Raw genomic sequence first — 19,246 nt, forward strand, 5'->3', positions numbered from 1 at the left:
GCATCACAGGCCCTCAGCTGCTGTCATGGAACATTCTCACCACTCCTATGCCAACTGAGCAAATTGTTCCCAAGATCCAACCCCAACCTCCCCTGGTGTTACTTAAGGCTGTTTCCTCTTGTCTTTTCACTCACTACTCGCATTTTCCCTCCTTCGTGTTGCTGCCCAGTATGAGCTTGCCCACAATCCCAGCTCTCCAGTTAACAAACTTGACTGAAGTGCATTCAACTGCAGCCAGGGGATAAGAAGAAGAAAAAACAAGAGGCACTTGGAGGACAGAGACATGATGGCAAAACGCTCAGAGAGAAAAGGTATTTCCATGCCAGTTTGTCGGTATTTCCCACATGGAGAAATACACATCCCACCACAACTGTTTCCTTGTCATGGAAAGACCAAAGACTTCAAATGCTTTTGCCTGCCACCTCAGGATACATTTTGATGTGTTCCTAAGATAACTGTTACGGAAAACATCCTCTCTGACCTGTTGTTAAGGTCAGGGGCTCATCCTCAGCCTCACCTGAGCCCTATGGCAGGTACCGAGAGACACAGAGAGCTCACTCTCTGTTGAAGTCCCCAATATCAGCTTTGCTGCTAAAGCTTCCCATCAGAAGTACCTCTAACATTTATTTTCTACTTAATCCATTTCTCAGTAAACTGGCCTAGAAAAAGGAAAGGTCTGCTTCTGTGAAAATAGTGGCCATATGGGAACATTTACTGACAGGTTAACATCACTCTAACAGTATAGTCCATTAAAATAATTTTCTCTATGTAAATAAACCCTATGGTGACATCATTACACCTATGACAGTGTTATGCATATGACAGATTGATGTGGATTTTGCAGAGAGTTTTATTAAAAAAAAATCTTCACAGCAAATATACTCTTTAAAAGCAATTGATAGAGGCAGGGAAAGAAAGCAAAACTAGAAAATACCACAGGGAGACACTGACATGAATCCTGCTACTGCTAAAAGGAAGAATAGGGGTTAGAGAGGAAAGTGCTTTATGTGAATCAAACAAACATGGATGTAATACATGGAGTAAGGACTAAAAGAGGACGCTCATAATCTTACAGAGCTTACAGATTTTTTTTTTTCTTTTTATTTCACAGTTACTGGCTTTCTCCCTCATATCTTCCGGTGTCATGGTCACAAACCATTAAAAAAAAAAAGACAGGTAAGATACTAAGGAGAAAGACACCTGAGGAATCCAGCTTTCACTGTACTAAAAACAAGCTCCCTCCAGCTGCATCAGCCACGGCCCAAAACTGATTCGAGTGTTTTAGTTCTATGGAAAGGACAAAAAAGGGGAAAAAAACCAAAACAAAACAAAAAATCTGTTTAATGATGGTGTGAAGGAACAGGAGGAAGCAAGGCTCTCATTCAAGTCACATCTACACAGCTGTGGAAAACCTTCCAGAAAATTCGGTAAGGTGAAACTGTGATCTCCACTCTCTCCCCCTTCTCCTCAGGGGCCAATATCCCTACAGCCCTGCTGGACATCCCCAGCTCCAGAGCAGCGGTGACACCACAGAACAGGTGACATCACCCAGGCTCCCAAGGCCTCTCTGATGTCACTGTGGATTGCCATGACGACCCCACGCTGTCCCCATGGCCATCTGGCATCTGACAGTCGACCTGTCTAGCCGGATTTCCCAGCGCTCTCCAGTCCGTCACTGTGAGAAGCAGCAGACGAAGCCAACCTCATCCAACCTCATCCCCATTGATCCTCATCTGTCCTTGTCCGTCCTCCTGGTCCATCCTCCTGCTCCTCATCTGTTCTCCTCATCATTGTTCGTCCTCCTCCTCCTCGTCCGTCCTCCTCCACCCTCCTCATCATCCATCCTTGTCCACCCTCATCCAGTTTGACTGCCGTGGCTGACACAGGTGACTGATCAGGACCTGAAACCTGGAGTAGTTTCAAAGCTTCCCTGCCACAGTTTAGCGCCAGTGATGGGCTCCATTGGGTGTGATGGGAGATTCACCACCGGGCTGGAAGCACTTTGGACACCAGGGAAAATTCCGTCAGGCTGCTCGTAATGAGAAGCCAGAACCTCTGAGGTGGCAATTCTTGCCCTGTCCACCCCGCTTGCAGGAAAAGCAGCATGTGGGGTGCACAGGGCAAATGACCATGTGGGTCAGAGGCAAACATGAGCCAATCAGCCCCTAGGTACTCCTCCTGATGAAAAAAAAAAAAAATCAGGAGAGAAAATTCGTAGGTGACGAAAAAGCAACACCTTTCCTTCTCGGCCCTCTTCACTTCAACAAATCGGGTGAGGAAATCCACCCACCCCCCAAAAAAAAGAGAAGCTCACACTTAGGATGGGAAATTGTGGGGACAGGAGACCATCAGGATGGGAAACCATCATGGGGCTGAGAATCCATTACCGGGAAACCATCGTCAGGAGGGAAAACCATCATTTAGCACAGGTCAGGCCAGGCCATCACCAGTAGGATGGGAAATCACTGAGATTGGAAGTTGTGGTACGAAAACTAAACCCCTCACATTGCTGTGCTTCCCCCAACAGACAGGATCCTTCTCCAGACGATGGCATCGCAGGCACCAGCCATGAGCTTCGCCATCCCCACCATGGCACCACTGGTCCCTGCCTCTGTCTCAGGGCTGGTGGTATCCTCCCAGTCTGCCCAGTTCCACCCTGTCCCATCCCAGATGGGACAGGGTGGTGTCTGGCAGGGGGTGCCGGGGGCCCTGGGGCAGCTGCTGCAGCTCCCGCAAGGGGTGCAGATGTCCCAGGGGGTTCAGCCAGCCCATCTCCCCCAAGTTGTGCAGCCAGCTGAGTTCCCCCAAGGGGTGCAGCTGGTCCAGGGGATGCAGCACGTTCAGCTCCCCCAAGGGCTGCTGTTCCAAGAGGGAGTGCAGCTGGTGCACCTGCCCCAGGGCGTGCAGCTTTTCCACGAGGTGCAGCCACTCCAGCTCCCCCAAGGGGTGCAGCAGGTCCCGCTGCCCCAAGGGGTCCAGCTGCTCCCTGTCCCTGCTGCTTTTGCCCCATCTTACACCTGGGGACAGCAGCTGATAATGGGGACATTGGTGCCACACCAGCCCATGGCGCTAGGGCAGGGGGCTGTGGTCCAGGGGCAGCCCCTGTATCCCACAGGCTCCTGCCACCTGCCTGTCCCTGCCTGCCCTGGCCACCCACCACACCGTGGCCTTGTGACTCAGTGGGTGCAGGGTCCCCCTGTGCCCCACACCCAGCCTGGCAGTGCCCAGAAGTCAGCAGAGGCCTCCGGCAAGGACAGGGTGGCCGCGGAGCTCGGCGTCCCCACTGCCAGCCCCCACCAGCCTGCCCTGGCTGCACCTGCCAGCACAACCATGGGGAAGCCTACAGGTGAGTGCTGGGGGCGGTAGAACCTGCGGGCGGGTGGCCAAGCTGAGGAAAGCTGCATCACCTGCCTTGGGGTGGCTCTGTTTGCTTTGTCAGCAGCACTGGCCACCCAGGCAGCCCTGGGGAGTCCGGAGGATCAGCCCCAGCAGGGATCAGCCACCTGTGCGGAGGCCAGTCTGGAGCCACCCCAGGACATTGTGGCCGATGTCACGTCCGCTTGGTTTGACACCACGGATTGCGCGGACAGTGTGCTCGATGTCTCCGACAGCCCCGGCTTGGAGGCCTTCCTCAGTGAGCTCCCAGACCTCTCTGAGTACGTGCCAGAGGCGGCTGCGCAAAGCAGTGAGAGGTGGCAATGGGGCTGAGGGACAGCGGGGACACCATCCCCGATGTCCCTGACACCTCAAACCCACCACCTGCCTCAACAAGCTCCCTGATCTCTCTGAGTACAGGGCAGAGGACACCAGCCACAGAGAGCAAGGGGCGGTGGCGGGGCTGGAAGACGGCGATGTCACCGGGCATATCCCCAAGTCTCCCACCTTCCTCAGCCAGCTCCTGGACCTCTCCGAGTATGCGGCCAAGGGTGGCTGCCCCAAGGACTGAGTGGTGGCCATGGGGCTGGGGGACAGCAAGGACATCGTCCCTGACGGCCTTTATTTCCCCAACAGCCTCAGGGAGCTCGATGGGTTCTGGGAGTGTGCGGCTGAGAGCACCCAGGACCAGGCAGCACCTGCACCACTTGGGGACAGCGAGGACAGTGGCTTCACCACCGATGTCCCAGGCATGACCACTGAGGTCCTCAATGAGCTCCCTGACTTTTCCAAGTATGTTGCAGAGGGCAGCTGTCCCATAGACCCAATGGAGTGGCGGGGAGGGACTGAGGGATGGTGAGGACACCATGCCCGATGTCCCCCACATCCCCCACTTGACCATCTCTCTCAACAAGCTCCCCTACTTCTTGGTGTACAGGGCAGAGGGCGGCTGCACAGAGGAGCAGGTGGCAGTGGAGATGCTCCTCAATAGCTACACCACCTTCCCTGATGGCCATGACAGCCTGGCCAGCAGCATCCCTGCCACTGAAGTCCCTCACTTCTGGGAGTACGGGCCAGAGGCTGACTGCCCTGAAGACCACCTGGCAGCCGCCATGCTGGGGGACACCGATCTCTTCTGTGGGGCGGCGGCGGCTTCCCCTTCGCCAGCTCCTCAGGAGATGCAGGGCACTGGGGCAACAGACCTGGCCCCTTGGCTGCAGATGAGTCCCATGCAGACCCCTGAGCAGAGCTCTCCAGAGAGTTCCAAGGAGCCTTCAGAGGACTGTCGCCCGGCCAGTCCCTGGAGGGACCCCCTGATGGACGCTCTGGAGAGGCCTCCGCTCAGCCTCCTGGCCAGCCCACCGCCTGCCCACCAGTCTCACCAGCCCTCCATGGCCCAACAAATGGAGGAGATGCAGAGCAGGCAGCTCCAGGTGCTGCTCACCCACCTCGCCCCGCCACCGGGCACCACCTCCTGCCGGGTGCTGCCAGGACCGGGAGCTGCACGGGCCATCAATACCAAACGCCCCATACCAGCCACAGCTCCCGAGGGCCACGAGACCTCTCTGCACTACAGCATCCCACCAAAGCGGAGAAGATGACCAGGTGGCCCAACCAACATGGGAGACTCTGCTCACCACAACAGTGCTGGTCCTGGGCCAATTCTAACAGCTTCACCTGGCAACAGTGCTGGCCCCAAACCTGGAGAAGAGGCCACGGCTCTGCCCGGCACCTCATGCCTACCCAGAGGAACCACCACCATCTCCCAGCCTGGAAGCAACAGTCCTGGGACCCTCACCTCTACCCCATCCTGCTGCTGACAGCCCCACCACCGACATCCCCACCACCTGCTGGAACGGGCGTCCCCACCCATTGACGCCACCAGCGGACACACTAACTGAACACCGCGGGATCCAAACGCCAGCAGCCAAGCTGGCTGTGCCTGCGCCCACGAGGCCAAACCCACCACAGGGGCTGTGGCAGCAGCTGTCCGGGTCCCTTGACTGCTGCACCTCCCACCAACTCCCTGTCATCCCTCGAGCACCGGGGCCTCATGGCTGCACTCACCACAGTTAGGAGTAGGAGGACTCGGTTCCCATCACACAGCTCCAGCAGCAGCTCCAGCAGCAGTGTCTGAAGAAATTGGCCCAGTAGGAACTGGACCAGAGGCAGAGTCCTGCACCACCCTCTCCAGTCCCAGCCCCTCTCAGATCCCATTTTCTCGCTTCATTAAACTACTTGGGTCTTGGCTTTGCAGCACCTCTGCCTGTGGTAATTTGTGCGGTGGGAGGGGGTGAACACAGCACCTGCCCACCCCAAGTGTGGCTGGGCTGGGCTGGGCATGGACACAGAGAGAGGATGGGGACAGGACACTGTTCCAGGGGATGGTCGCCCAAGGGAGAAACCACGGTTATTGGCACCAGTGCTGGGATAACAGAGGCCTCCATCACTGCTCCAGCACAGGTGTCACCATCACTGCCCCAGCACCAGCATCACTACCCCCACTACAGCGCCACCATCATAGCCCCAGCTGCAGTGTCACAGGCCCTCAGCTGCTGTCATGGAACATTCTCACCCATCCTATGCCAACTGAGGAGAGAGGTCAGAGCGCAAAGTAGAGAATTACATGGGCAAGCATGTGCAGGCTGTGCCCCAGTCCAACTGAGACAACCCAAATGGGTCTTTACGGGGGGGTTCTGATGCCCTCCATCCTTCAGGTACAATATGACTTCACTAATCACCAACACTCACACTACCCATCAGTGAGTATAGTCCAACCTGGCAAAGCAACTCTCGTTTTGCAGCATTTGTCCTTAAGGCTTTTGGCCACAACAACAGCCAAGAAAATTGAAAGGTATAACTAGCCTACATTCCTTCCTTGATCAGCACCTCTTTCTCTATCAGTTCTTTCCATTCCTTTAGTTCCTGGGGAGGACACACCAAGATTTTCCTCAGTCAAAGAGAGGAGAAAGAGCAGTCACAAGTCTGCAGAAAACATGCCATCCATATGTATGGTGTCTACACAGTAACGTGTAGGCCTGCAGATACACAGCATATTGAATTAAGGAACCGTTTTCCTGAACAGGGAGAAAATAGGGATCAGTTGAATACAACCATCACTTGTGGCTACTGTTGATAGCTAGGAAGTGCAAAGAATGAAGAGTTAATGCTGTTTCGTCAGGGACATGTGGACTGTGAGGAAGCTGGTGTGGTCTCCCACAAGCTTGTGACAAGCTGTGGGACAAGACGCCAAGGTTAGAGGAGGGTTTGCTAGTGAGGACCCTCAGCTGGTGGCCCTGGGATGTGTTGGCCTCACTAGAGCACATCTGGAATCTTATGGGGATGAGCCAGGGGCTCCTGAGGTAACAGAGGCCAACAGGGAAACACCACTGAAATACCACAAAGGAATTAAGGGATTGCCAATGGCTCACTGTGCTGCTTGTCCAGCTGTCATGCATTCTTGGACCTTGGCAAGTCCAGACCACTCTGGACAGAGCACAGGAGTTGTTAGGGACACATATGGCCTGCATGATTTCAACAATGACAAGTCTGCTTGCTGGCATGTTCAATAACGAGGTAGCAGGCCAGGCTTTGTGTTTAGCTTAAAATCATAGAATCATTTTGTTTGGAATTGACCCTCAAGATCATAGAGTCCAACCATAACCCAACTCTGGAACTAACCCATGTCCCTAAGAACTTAATCTCTGCATCTGTTCAACCCCCTCCAGGGATGTTGATTCCACCACTGTCCTGGGCAGCCTGTTCCAATGCCCAGCAATCCCTTCTGGGAGGAAATTGTTCTTTACATCCAACCTAAACCTTCCCTGGTGCAACCTGAGGCCATAGTTCTCTCACCCTCCAGTGCCTTTCCATGTGAGCTCTAATTGATAGCTTACAAAGACAAGAGAGACCTCCGTCTACACTTAAGAAACAAGGCCACCTTCTCCGTCACATTAATGCAGCTCATGGCAGGCATTAATTTGTACTAGAAAGCTACTAGATAATTAATCACGATTAATCACCTTGGAGCCAAAAAGTCTGTCCAACAAAGCAAGGAGTAATTGAGGTTAGAATTTAGGATTGCATTGGGAGTAGATCATAAACTCTTCAGGGCACCTTCGTTTTCACATCTTGTGTTAACAACACTAAGAGTAATTGAGCGCTGCTCCCCAGTAGAGCTTCATCATCTCTGCCACCATAGCCCCCTCATGCCTGCACCAATCAGTGGCCTAACAACATACAGCAGCCTGAAACTATTCATCTTTGCACCTCATATAAAACTGGTATTATTATACACCACCGATGAAAGCAATCCACAAAATGAAACCAAGGAATATACATCTTCTTTTTGTAAGAAAGCTACTACAAATCTGTAATTAGTCAGGACTGGGTTCTGTTCTAAATTACAATGTGCCATCTCTCTGTTGATTCCAAGTGGTTCTGGCATAGAATCATAGAATGTTTTGGGTTGGAAGGGACCTTTAAAGATCATGTAGTCCAACCAACATGATGATGTTATACATGTTATTACAGTATGTCCTTTTATTTTGAGCACATTTCTTAACCACCTGCATGCACAAATTCAAATATTTTTTCTGTTTGAAAACAAAATCTTATGTCCCCCCAATCTTTTTACCTGTCACCCTGTAATGCCTTCTTCAAAATCAGCAAGTTCAAATATGATGCATTATGAAGATACTATTAAAGAAACCACAAAATCAACTGACCTCTTGCCGTTTGAAATTTTGAACGTATTCTTCAAACTGTTCATCTTTTGTTTCATCTGCTTTTCCTAGTTTCTGAAGTACCTATATTGGAAAAAAAAAAAAGGAAAAGAAAAAGTAATAACTTAATATTTATGTCACAAAACAAAACCACTGCTACTTTCAACACTTCTGTTCTTGAAGTTAGGCTTAAATAGCATTTCATTTTTGTGGGTGTTGCACGCACTACTGTTTCCAAAGTTCACATAGACAATCATTTTGTCAAAATAAAAAAGGATAAAAACAAGAATACGGTGTGTGTATGTGTGTGTGGAAATACACTTCAAAATATGGAGTCCTTTGGGGGTGTGTGTTCTTTTTAATGAAGCAACTTTTCTTTCAGCAAAGAATCCCATGGTTTCAAAGCAAGGAAGAATAAGAAAAAATTGCTGGCACTGCAAGTCGTCCTCCCTTTCAGCCAGATAAGAGGAAAAAAAAAATCAAATTTCATTAAGTTTTTCTTATGTTTATGGCTCATTACATCTAACAGTATTAATATTATCTGCATGATTTTCAACATAAAGTCAGAGAGAATAAAGAAGTGTAAGGCTGCATAGGGAATTGTTACAGTTGATGCTTATTTAAAACTTCTATTGGTGTTCATATTTGCTCCCCTCATTAATTCAGCAGTGCCTTGTCATCCACTAGATAATAAATATACTGCAATATGTCAGCAACAAGGGCTATTCATGAGATAGCAATCGCAAAAGTAATTTGACACAGTTACATTTTACACTGTATTTAACCACAATAAATGCATTCTATTATTAAATCCCGGCACTATTCATTCATTTCAATACGCAGCTGCAAATAGGCTTCACCCTTCTTGTCAAGCAACCCCCAAATATTTACAGACTACTATACGCGGGATGAATCATCTCATGCAGTGATGTTAGGATTGCTCCCCCATGACAAATTGACCAAACTTTCCATTTTTACAGGAAAACAAAACAAAACAAATGAAAAACAAACACAAAATAGAATCAGGAGCAATTAACTGATACTATGAATAAACATACGAACATCATCACCTATTCTTCTCAAAACAAAGGTTGCACAGCCTCAGTCCTGGCATATTCTGCCTCTTGCCTGCCTGTCTGTCCCAATCCCAGCCAGCCCCACGCCACAAACCCAGGCTGCACAAAGGGGGTGTGAGCAGTCCTGCAGCAGTACATGGGGGTCGATGACCATGAAGGTGATGTGACTCTACCTGTGGACCTAGTGTGCAGAACTTCAAAGACGTTTTAAAATATTCACAATGGAAAGAAAGACATAGAGAGGAAAAACAGACCAAGACCAGCCTTTTGCTCTGGATGGCTGTATTGTAGCTTTTCAATCCCTCAGCTCATTTGGGCATTTCGGGTTGCTTTTAAGCCTGCTGGTTGCTCCAAAAGACCTCACATGCTCTCATCACCAACCTCTTCATAAAATATTAAAAAGTACCACAGATGGTTCTACAGAGGAATCTTTTCATTTAACATTTCAAATCATCACTTGCTCCTTGTCACCAACGAGCCAAAAAATCTGCCCCCGACTGCTGTACGACTTTGATCCACACCAGGCGGTTCTCTGAAAATCCAACATCTCCTTTCCAAAGCAGTGGCTGCCAGGTAAGCCACCTGACCACAGCGATGCATTCAAATCATGTTCACAGGAGCAACTATCAGGTATGTTAAATGTAGTCCAAGCAATCCATAAGATAGGTAACAAAACATGGCAAGAAGGGTTGTCATGATAAACTCTTTTCTTCTTTCCCATAATATTAATGGCACACATCCATGTGCACTCAGGCCCAATAGCACAAAGGCTTGGAAGGGAACAACCTGCCTCTCACAGCACTTAACCTCATATGTTTTGGAGTTTCTTATCCCATCTCCAACTTTCAATTTCTCTACAGTTATTTAGGTGAACTGAGAATAAAATGCAGTGTTAGAACCTGCAAACACCAACCCTAATCTTAATCCACAGTTACTTTAAATAACCATTAAAAACATAGCTTCCCAGTTTTCCTAATCCTAACCCAAACCAGAACTACAGGTATGTCACATGGGTGGAACTCCGTGTTCCAAGGCAGAGGCCATCATGGAAATCCTGCTGCTCATGCCATATACATGGATACCTGGGGTTCAGTCACTCTTTTCCTAAATGCAATCCTAATCCCATCCCCACAATTCTATAGAGAGAGAGTGGAGCAGGCTGGGGATAGAATAATCTGTTCCTCACAGGTCCCTTTACATCCCATCCATATAGTCCCACGGACCACTGAACGTATAGCTCAGCCTTTTACAATCAACATAACTGTAATGGCAACTTTACTGCTGGTAATCTAAACAGAGAGGTGACCAGACTGAATGTAAGATGTAGAAATAGATTTACCTTTCAGCACTTATTTGTGTCCTTCTGTCTCAAAGTGGAAGCCTCTTCTCAACAAAAGTCTGTAGCTTATTTTTGCTCAGTTTGGTCACCATCTATAGGGTATCTTTGGGGCAGGGTTAAGTCCCAATGAAGGCTTGACTACACTACATGCAGGTTCCTCTAACTCCAACCCCTCTTGAGGACAGGCTGAAATAATTTTTAGACATGTTGGTCATCTTGTTATACAGAGTACCTGCATCAAGATTAGTGTCAGGGTTTGGTTTAGGGCTAAGGTTAGGCCTAGGAAAAGGCGAGTAGACAGCCTACTAGCATTAGGTTTAGACATTGGTCAAGAGAAAAGAAACTTAAAGTGCCCAGGTTACTGGAAAGCATCTGATGGCCTTTAAAGGTAAAACAAAGGCTGTACTTAGGAGCACCAAGTGCCTAATCTCCCCCTTAAGCCTCAATTCAACCACCTTTCTAGATGAGGATTAGATTTAGTAACAGGAATAGCTCAGAGGATAGGAGAAGGGTAGATGGATGGTGTTTTACAAAAGCCTTGGAGTGCTCTACAACATGCCAAAGAAAGGAGATCTAGATGGGTAAGTGGCTAATATTTTATTTTAGGTCCATGTGGTAGGTAACCCACTTGGTGGACTTGGATTCAGGCATTTAAAAAAAGAAAGAGGAACAAAAGCTGTTGCTGAACATTCAACGGCCTGCAGGGCTTGAATGAGGCTTGGACTCGCAGAAGGCAGGTGTCTAGCATTTCTTTTCTCTTCGCATGCCCATACAGAGAAACAATGTTTGGGGTTAGGGTTAGGAACATCTATCAATGTGTATGAACAGCCTGTATCATTTAAAATCAAATAATCATAATAAAACAAACAAACAAACCAGACGTGACCTGATTCTCAATACATATTCTACAGTCAAGTATTCTGTAGTGTTCTGAAGATTATATAAAATAGCTGGTGAACACAATCACCCTATCCAAAAAAATAGGTAAAAAGCTAACTCATTTCATATAATTAGACTAAATCAGCTACCAGTAAGCTTTTTCTTAAAAAGCCATAAAAAGACAAAAAAAGAGACAGAATTTGAAACAGCTGCTTTATTTTTTTCTTAATTTAACTGTGGTCTCCAAATGTGATATTGTACAATTTCCTTAATGCACTGAGTTACATTAAGGATCTAAAATGAACATCAGTGTTGACCCAGCATGTCACTGAGAGTGTATGAACTAAATAATTAAGTCCAATTAACACTGAGTATAAAGTAAATGCTAAATTTGATCTGATGGTAAACCTAGATGCTGTTGAGTGAATACACGTCTAGAGGAATTGTCTGTGAATGCGGTACTGAGAAAAATAAATATACAAGAACATAAAGAACATAAAAACTATACAAGAACATAAAATTTGAGTGAGGACATCAAGCATATCTGATATCATTCATAAATGTCATCAAGAGTACAGGTCTAGATACAAAATATTTCCATTTGGGGATGTTGCATCTTCAGTAAATCTTTTGGAAGACATAAGACTGAACAGTTCCTGTTTAATCTTCTAAGTGCCTTTATTTACTAAATAATACATTTCAGTTCTATGAGAAGAAAAAGTCAGCAATTTGCTTATCTTGAATTAAAACGATCAACTTTACAATGATTGTGATGTGAATGTTAAGTGTCTGCAATGTGTCAAAGAAAGGAAACTAATATAATTTTAAAAATTACAGATGTGCTTGAGTTAGCTTGATTATGTTGAAAACTCTCCTCTTGTGGCAAGGATGACAATGTTGTAATAGCTGTTGAGACTACCACCTTGATAGGCCAACCTATTCCCCTCTAAAAAAGTTTCCAAGACTATGGCAATTCAAGGAAAGGAAAAACAAAAAAAAAGGGGGGGGGGGGGGAGAAATGTATTCTCTGATGTAAACTTGGCCAACCAGGAGCTGCCTTAAGAGCAGCTCAGCTCCCTGCACAGCAGCAAGGTTGAACAGGAGCTGACAGTAACCACATCGGACACCACAACATGCATTATCCCAGTCACGCATCTGTATTTTTAAAGAATAACCAGCATGTTCAAAACCTCTCAGGGCAGGAAGACATGACTGCTCAGACAAGACTACCTAGGACAAGACTTATTCAGAAATTCCCAGGACTGTTAAAACACTGAAAAAGCTAAGCTAATCTAACTGACTGTGAATAGCACTATTTAAGGATACTGCAGAATAAGCTTGCTTGAAAAGCAAGACAAACACTTGTGAGAGTCCAAAACTGTTGTCCCTGACCCACTGTCCAAAATCTTTTAAGAACAGCAAAGTGCTCCAGATCTCATCAGATGAAACTCATGCATCCACAACACTTTTTTTTTTCTAATACCATACTCTTCTACAACCTGGAAAAGAAATACTAGGGATGCATGACTAATATGTACAGCTTTCCAAAGGAGTTTCAAGATGGTACTTCTGGGAAGAAATTGGTTAAAATGAAAGCAGACCGTTCAGGAGAAATCATTTTAGAATTACGTATGTGCAAAACATCATTTGGATTTCGGCAAATGCTCACAAAATTGAAATAAGTATATGGTCAATATAAAACAGAAGCTTTGAAAGAAGCTTCTTCTGATGTATGACAAGAATGCTTATCTGAGGTGAAAAAGAAGCAGCACAATGGGATAAGTTTGAAATAAACACGACAGCATTTCAACTTACCCAACTCTAAAATAGTGTATGACAATTCATACAGCAAACATATATTGGTGCTAAGCTTACCACAGCCTGACAGTAATTCCAGACAAAATACTCCATCCCACCAATCCTCCCACGCCAAACCAACCCTCTCCCCACCAAAAAAAAACCCAGACAGGCACTTCCAAGTTTAAAAAGACAAAATTTTTCAGGTGATGAGATACTATACAAAGCATCCAACACTACAAAACCATTAAAAAGTGTCAAATTACAAAAACTAAGCGTGAGCGATGATACCCAGCTGATACTTGAGAAGAGTAGGAACCAAGTTTAAGAAGTAGCGTGGAACAAAGTTTTAGAAACCTTGTTCGTTCCAGAAACAAAAGCTAGATTAGAAGACAATATATGGAAGTATGAAGACTGGAACAGAACTAATTCCAAAACGTACCTACTGACTCTCACTCAAGTGTGAGAGCCGGGTGCTAAACACAGCAAATACAACAAATACTCAAGACTCACTGAAGCTCCACAAGATTCCCACCTCCTCACAGTCAGCATGTGGGTGGCTAAAGTGAAACCAGAGGGAGAGTCACTACAAGGCTGGTATTCAGTTGTTCCTCTGCAAAGAGGGGCAGGAAGAGACAGCAAATTGGATTACAGATACGTCAGTGTAAAGCTTATGGAACTCCATGTTTAGTCCAACTAATAAAAAGTCTCTTCTCCAAAGAGGTGACATTCATATCTAACTAACTCAAGTTCTATTTGCATGGCATTTAAAGACAAAACAAAACTTATTTTACTATGATGTCAAAGTTTACAGTTTTAGCCTGCCTCCATTTCACTCCAGCACAGAAATCTCAAAACATAGCCAGAAAAAGAAGATAGGCAGAGAGGTATCTTCCTATACTGTTACATTGTAGGATTACAAGATGCACAATGTATTTTGTAAAAATTATATGGAATTTCCTAATTAGAAAAATAATGCATAAAAGATTCTTTAAGAACGTGCTAATTTTTTTTCTCTAGTATTGATCTTTGTTTTCTCTCTCTGTTTTTCTTGTGTTTTTCTTTTTTTTTTTTTTGAAAGTTATAATTGTGCATAATCAATAGGCATTTCAAAAATCTAAAGTCCAAGAACTTTTTGGTATTGTATTAATTTCTGTAGAAATTAGTTTACATAGAATAAGTCTCACGGTACATGTGCAAAGCAATCATTATTATCATAGGTAGGGAAAACGAGTCATGGGGTAAACAAGATGGGTTTTGTTAATGTTTTTTCTTTTTCCTTTTTCTCCAAGGATTTCCATTTGAGAGTGTTGAAGTAAGTTTCTGACTAAACAGAGCAAAAGATCAATATTCTTCAGCTTTCATGGTAATAAGTTAGGCAGGTGAGCACTTTAGGGAGAAAAAAACCCAGCATTTAACACTTCATTTTTAGGGTTAAAGCCTTGGCTTTCCAAACAAGCTCAGTCTTTTGGCCTAGCCAGAAACCATGCCATATTTAACATTATTGGAATTTTGTAAAGTAAGTAGATCAGCAACCAGGACATACCCAATAAGTATAAATTATGATTTTATCACAGAGTTAAGATATGCATATCTGAAATAGTACAGTATATTGCTCCATTTCAGTTCTGCTGTGAATATTTTGATATCAACACAGCTCCAATGTAACAGCCTCAATTGCTTTTCTTTTCCAAAAAGTCAAATGAATTTTGTACTTTCCCCGCTATACAGCCCTACACTTCCCAAGAACTCAGGGTTGCCTTTGTATCACTGCTGCTGCTATTCCACCACTGCGTTCCTGAAGAAACAAGAACTGACGGTAATAAATGTTTGCTCAAGCCTCTGTCCTCATTAATACCTGCTGAAGAGTTGTGGGAAAAAAAATCCCTTTGTCATTGACAGTCTCTCAAAAGCCTGAAAACCTGTTTAAAACAGAACACTGAGCATTTTACACAGAGGGCTATAGAAAATGCAGAAAGACATTACACTAAAGCTCTTCACTGATAAGCAATAGCTTTGTGTGGTGCTGGTTTATAGCAGAACCACCCCAGGCATCCCGAGGACTGCAAGACCAGGCAGATCTGTGAGCTGAGTCAAGAAGGCTGATGCTCTGGCCTGTTTCTGAATTCTCAGGAAGATCCACTAGTGTATAAAACACAGATAAGATAATTTAAGTAAATTCACTTTAAATCATTAAGGAGAAAACAATGACCCTCTAACCCAGAACACACAACACTTCTTTTTCAAAGAAAAAATCGCCATGGAGATAGCAAATACAGTTGCAAAAGCTCAATAATCAGCCACGGAAGGAAGCAGAAGACTTGAAAAAAAACCAACAACCAACCAAACAACAAAACACCTATGGCCTTATTCTCCTCTGACCACTCTTCTTCTTCATCTTCAGCAGAATCTGCAGTCCGCATTGTTTGCTTTATGGATCTTAAGACATTACTAAACTTAGTTTGGGTATCCTGATCAATGTTAGGTGATCTGTAGTTACCACTCCTCTTCTCTGTCCATGCTTGCACTATTAACATTATATAGAACAACTGATCACTCAGCAAATCACAGCCGATCTTCACTGTCATGTAATGTACATCTTATATTTCTATTATGGTATTGGTCCCTAGCCTCCCATTTAGGTCTTCTCTTACATTGAGCACAATAGTCATCTTTTGTCCACCATTTACAGTTGAATTTCATTGCTGAAGTTTGACACAGAGGATCATATACTAGGAGAAAGGCTATAAAAATAAACTGCAATTTGGGAATGTACCATTTAGTGGAAGACTGCAATGCCACAATCACTATCCTAACACACGACAGAGGTAACTTCTGTTGTACAGTGTCACAAAGCAAAAGAGAAATAATATTCTGAACTGCATTAACACATGAAATGTGGCCCAAGCAATGGAAGAGGGCAATTGCATACTCTCCCGTATGGAAAAGCATAGAAACAACTCTACTGGTCAGACTAATTGTCCATATAATATATGAACCTCCCTCTGTTCCCCCCCCAAAAGAAGATGCCTCAGGAAGATACATGGCAAGTGTGCTGTGACACTCCTTCAGAACCCTTTTCCAAACCCTAACAAACTGCATTTTAATGAATCCCTGACATGGAGTTTCTTTACATTTTATAGTCCTGATGGATTTCTCTTACTGATGGATTGTCCTGCTGCTTGTGAAGCTCCAGTAAAGTATTTGCTGTTTCAAGAAGCATGGAAGTTCAATTTTCTCATGGCTGCTTTATTTTCTTTTTGTCAGCTTTTGCTTGCTGGTCCTTTGAGTATTGTAAAATACCATGATACATGGGAACAGTTTTCTAACAAATGAGAAGAGTACTGAATAATACCCAGTCGAACATAAAACACTATAAGATATGTTCTCTTAATCAAAATTGAAAGAGGAAAATGTGGTCTTTCTACATAGCCTAAATGACAAATGTGAACATTATGCTATGAGAGATTATTATAATAACCTTTCTGCAAATTACAGAATCTAATTGTACATCATTGCCCAGACAATGTAAAAATGCTCTAGAGAGATCCACAAAATAAACAAGATTATGATTCCTCTCAGAATGAGGCCACAGACTTGTACATTAGTCCTTGGTCATTTGGTTAAAACCAGAAAGTACTTTACAGAGAGCACTGACTTGCACATTGCACCACAACACGTAGACCATTACTCACCCTTTTCTCCGCAACATCCAGCCTACTGCAAGTAGGCATCCTTGCAAAATTTAACACAATGGTAGCTGGATATCATTCTGCCTAAGTGTCATCCTAAGAGGTCCAGCAGTAAAACTAAGCTGGGCAGTAGGAATTTAAGGAGACCTAAGGATGAGCTTTGAAGTTCACAAGGCCTCATTTTGCTGGTAAGAAGCGAAGGGATACTAACAGCTATGACAAGGTACCTTGTACATGATTAGGGAACTATCCTGCTTGTCTCTTACAGCGTTCACAGGGTTTAACACTATGGGGCTCCCTCACATATGTAATGTGGCTCATCACACACTCTCTGCACATGTTCTGGAAGGTGCTTATCCCCACCAAATGTGAAAGCCTGGCACACCTTCAAAAAACTGGCATGTACTTCAAAAACTAAGCAAGCTGTTAGACCAGTTTTCTCCAGTCTGCTCTGTATGACCAGTCTCTATAAGAGGATACCATCCAGGCAGAGATGCTGGAATGATGCACAGCAGGTGATTTGCATGGGATGTGGCTTAAAGAAAACTGAAAGGAATACGAAAAAATATAGACCAAGATGCAGAGAAGAAAAAGTCAGTAATCAAAAGTAAGAATTCAGAGAGAGAAAAAACACTTTGAGAGAATAGGGACCAAGCAAAAAGCAAAGAATCAGCTTTAAGAAACCATGGGTTTGATTCATTTGCCTTCCTATAGGCATCTCAGATGGCACAGGATGTCTCAAACATCTCTGTGCAGGTGGTAAACATGACACAGGACCTGTGGAAGTGTGTCCTGCAATAGCAGCTTGATGTGAGGCAGGATACAACTAAAGCAGCCTATGTGTAGGCAGCTGAATTGAGCTAATATCATAGCAGCATCTACCATCCTCAAACTTTTGAGTGTTCTTTTTCCTCACAAAATCTTTTAATGCAATACTGGTTCATTTCTTGCTCACTTTACCATTGGGAAAACAAGGTACAGGAATGGCAAGTAACATCTACATCAAGTTCAGAGGAAGCTAATCACAAGCATCTCAACCTCTGGGCCATCCTCCTGTGAAAAGGAGTTTCATAGCACAGAAATCTGCTGAGTTCATATTATCTGCACTAGAGCTATATGGAAGAGGAAGAGTGAACAAAAGATCCTGAAGAACTGGAAAGACAATCTGTTTGCCCTTCTCTGGCTATTGTTGCTCCCACACTTCTTGAAAAGATTGATCACTTCTGTTGGTTGAACAAGAGCTAAATTTAACTGCCTGCACAATTAGCAATAAAATCCTCAGCTGAATTTCTGTGTCCTTTACAGTATCCCAGATAAATCAAAGTGCTACTCTGCTGAATTAATAAAAAAATCCCATCTGTTGCTGTTGTTTCTGCCCATACTTACTCATCTAGTCAAAAAGTACCTGGATGGCTTTCTAGTAGTGACCAGAATGTCTCAGCCTTGTAGAAGCAAGTTGTGCATCCAGGCTCACTTACACTTTTCTCATTACATTTTATTTCCCTCCCTCTTACCATCTCCTCTACTTTCCTACTCCCCTTTGGTTTGTCCTCTATACTTACTGTTGAGCAGACACTATTCTTAATACTGCTCCCTCAAAAAAATAACAACAACGGAAGAAATGTGTTATTTACTGACCTGATAGTTTTACTCTGTTTATGTGACAACTTCATTTACTTGATCTTCTGTTTACTTTTGCCCGTATTTGGGCTGCAAGATTCCAAAGCAAGAGACCATCTGAACCTTTAGCCCTTTACAGCACCAAAGACAAGGGACCACCATCCTGATTTGCTTGAAGGTCCTACCAAAAAGCCGTGATTAATAATTTCTCTTCTGATGTTTACATTCACCTGGTGACTAGCTAGTTCTTTTACTGTCTATTTACTCGATACTCCTAGTCCTTAGGAACTAGGAAAAAAACTAAAGCAGACACTTGAAAAAACTTATTTCACTGTATTTTCAAAGCATAAAAAGTAGCATTGAATCAAATGTAAAAAAATAACCATTGAGAAAACTTTAATTATTCAAATTAGATGTGGATAATTATAAAAAAATGAGTAGATTGCCTGTATACAACTTTAAAAAAATTAATTTCTGAGATCTTATCTTAACATTAAAATAAACTACAATACAAAGGCATCTAGCACAAAAACTTTTAAGCTGGAAGCAGTCACAATGCAATAAACAATTCTGTCCCCTGCACAGAAGGGTCGCTAAAGCTCAATCTTGCACAAGGAGCCTAATATAATTTACTCTACCAAAGCCCTCAGCAGTGATACCTGACAGAGAGATATCAAATACAAAATTGTAATTTATCTGTAGCTACCATAGTTTCATTTTCTTAATTAAACATTCAAAATTCTA

At 44.4% G+C, this 19,246-nt stretch overlaps 1 protein-coding gene across 10 annotated transcripts in view; it reads right to left on the bottom strand.

Moving 5' to 3' along the window:
- LOC136098724 (amphiphysin) overlaps positions 1 to 19,246 on the bottom strand; it is a 161,137-nt gene that overhangs the window by 94,422 nt on the left and 47,469 nt on the right. For all 10 annotated transcript variants that reach the window (XM_071804753.1, XM_071804752.1, XM_071804750.1 and 7 more), the window contains exon 2: positions 8,103 to 8,183. In XM_071804753.1, the coding sequence (XP_071660854.1) occupies positions 8,103 to 8,183 (81 nt within the window). The remainder of the gene's footprint in view (positions 1 to 8,102; positions 8,184 to 19,246) is intronic.

The sequence above is a fragment of the Patagioenas fasciata genome, chromosome 2 (genome assembly GCF_037038585.1).
Source record: "Patagioenas fasciata isolate bPatFas1 chromosome 2, bPatFas1.hap1, whole genome shotgun sequence".
NCBI lineage: Eukaryota > Metazoa > Chordata > Aves > Columbiformes > Columbidae > Patagioenas > Patagioenas fasciata.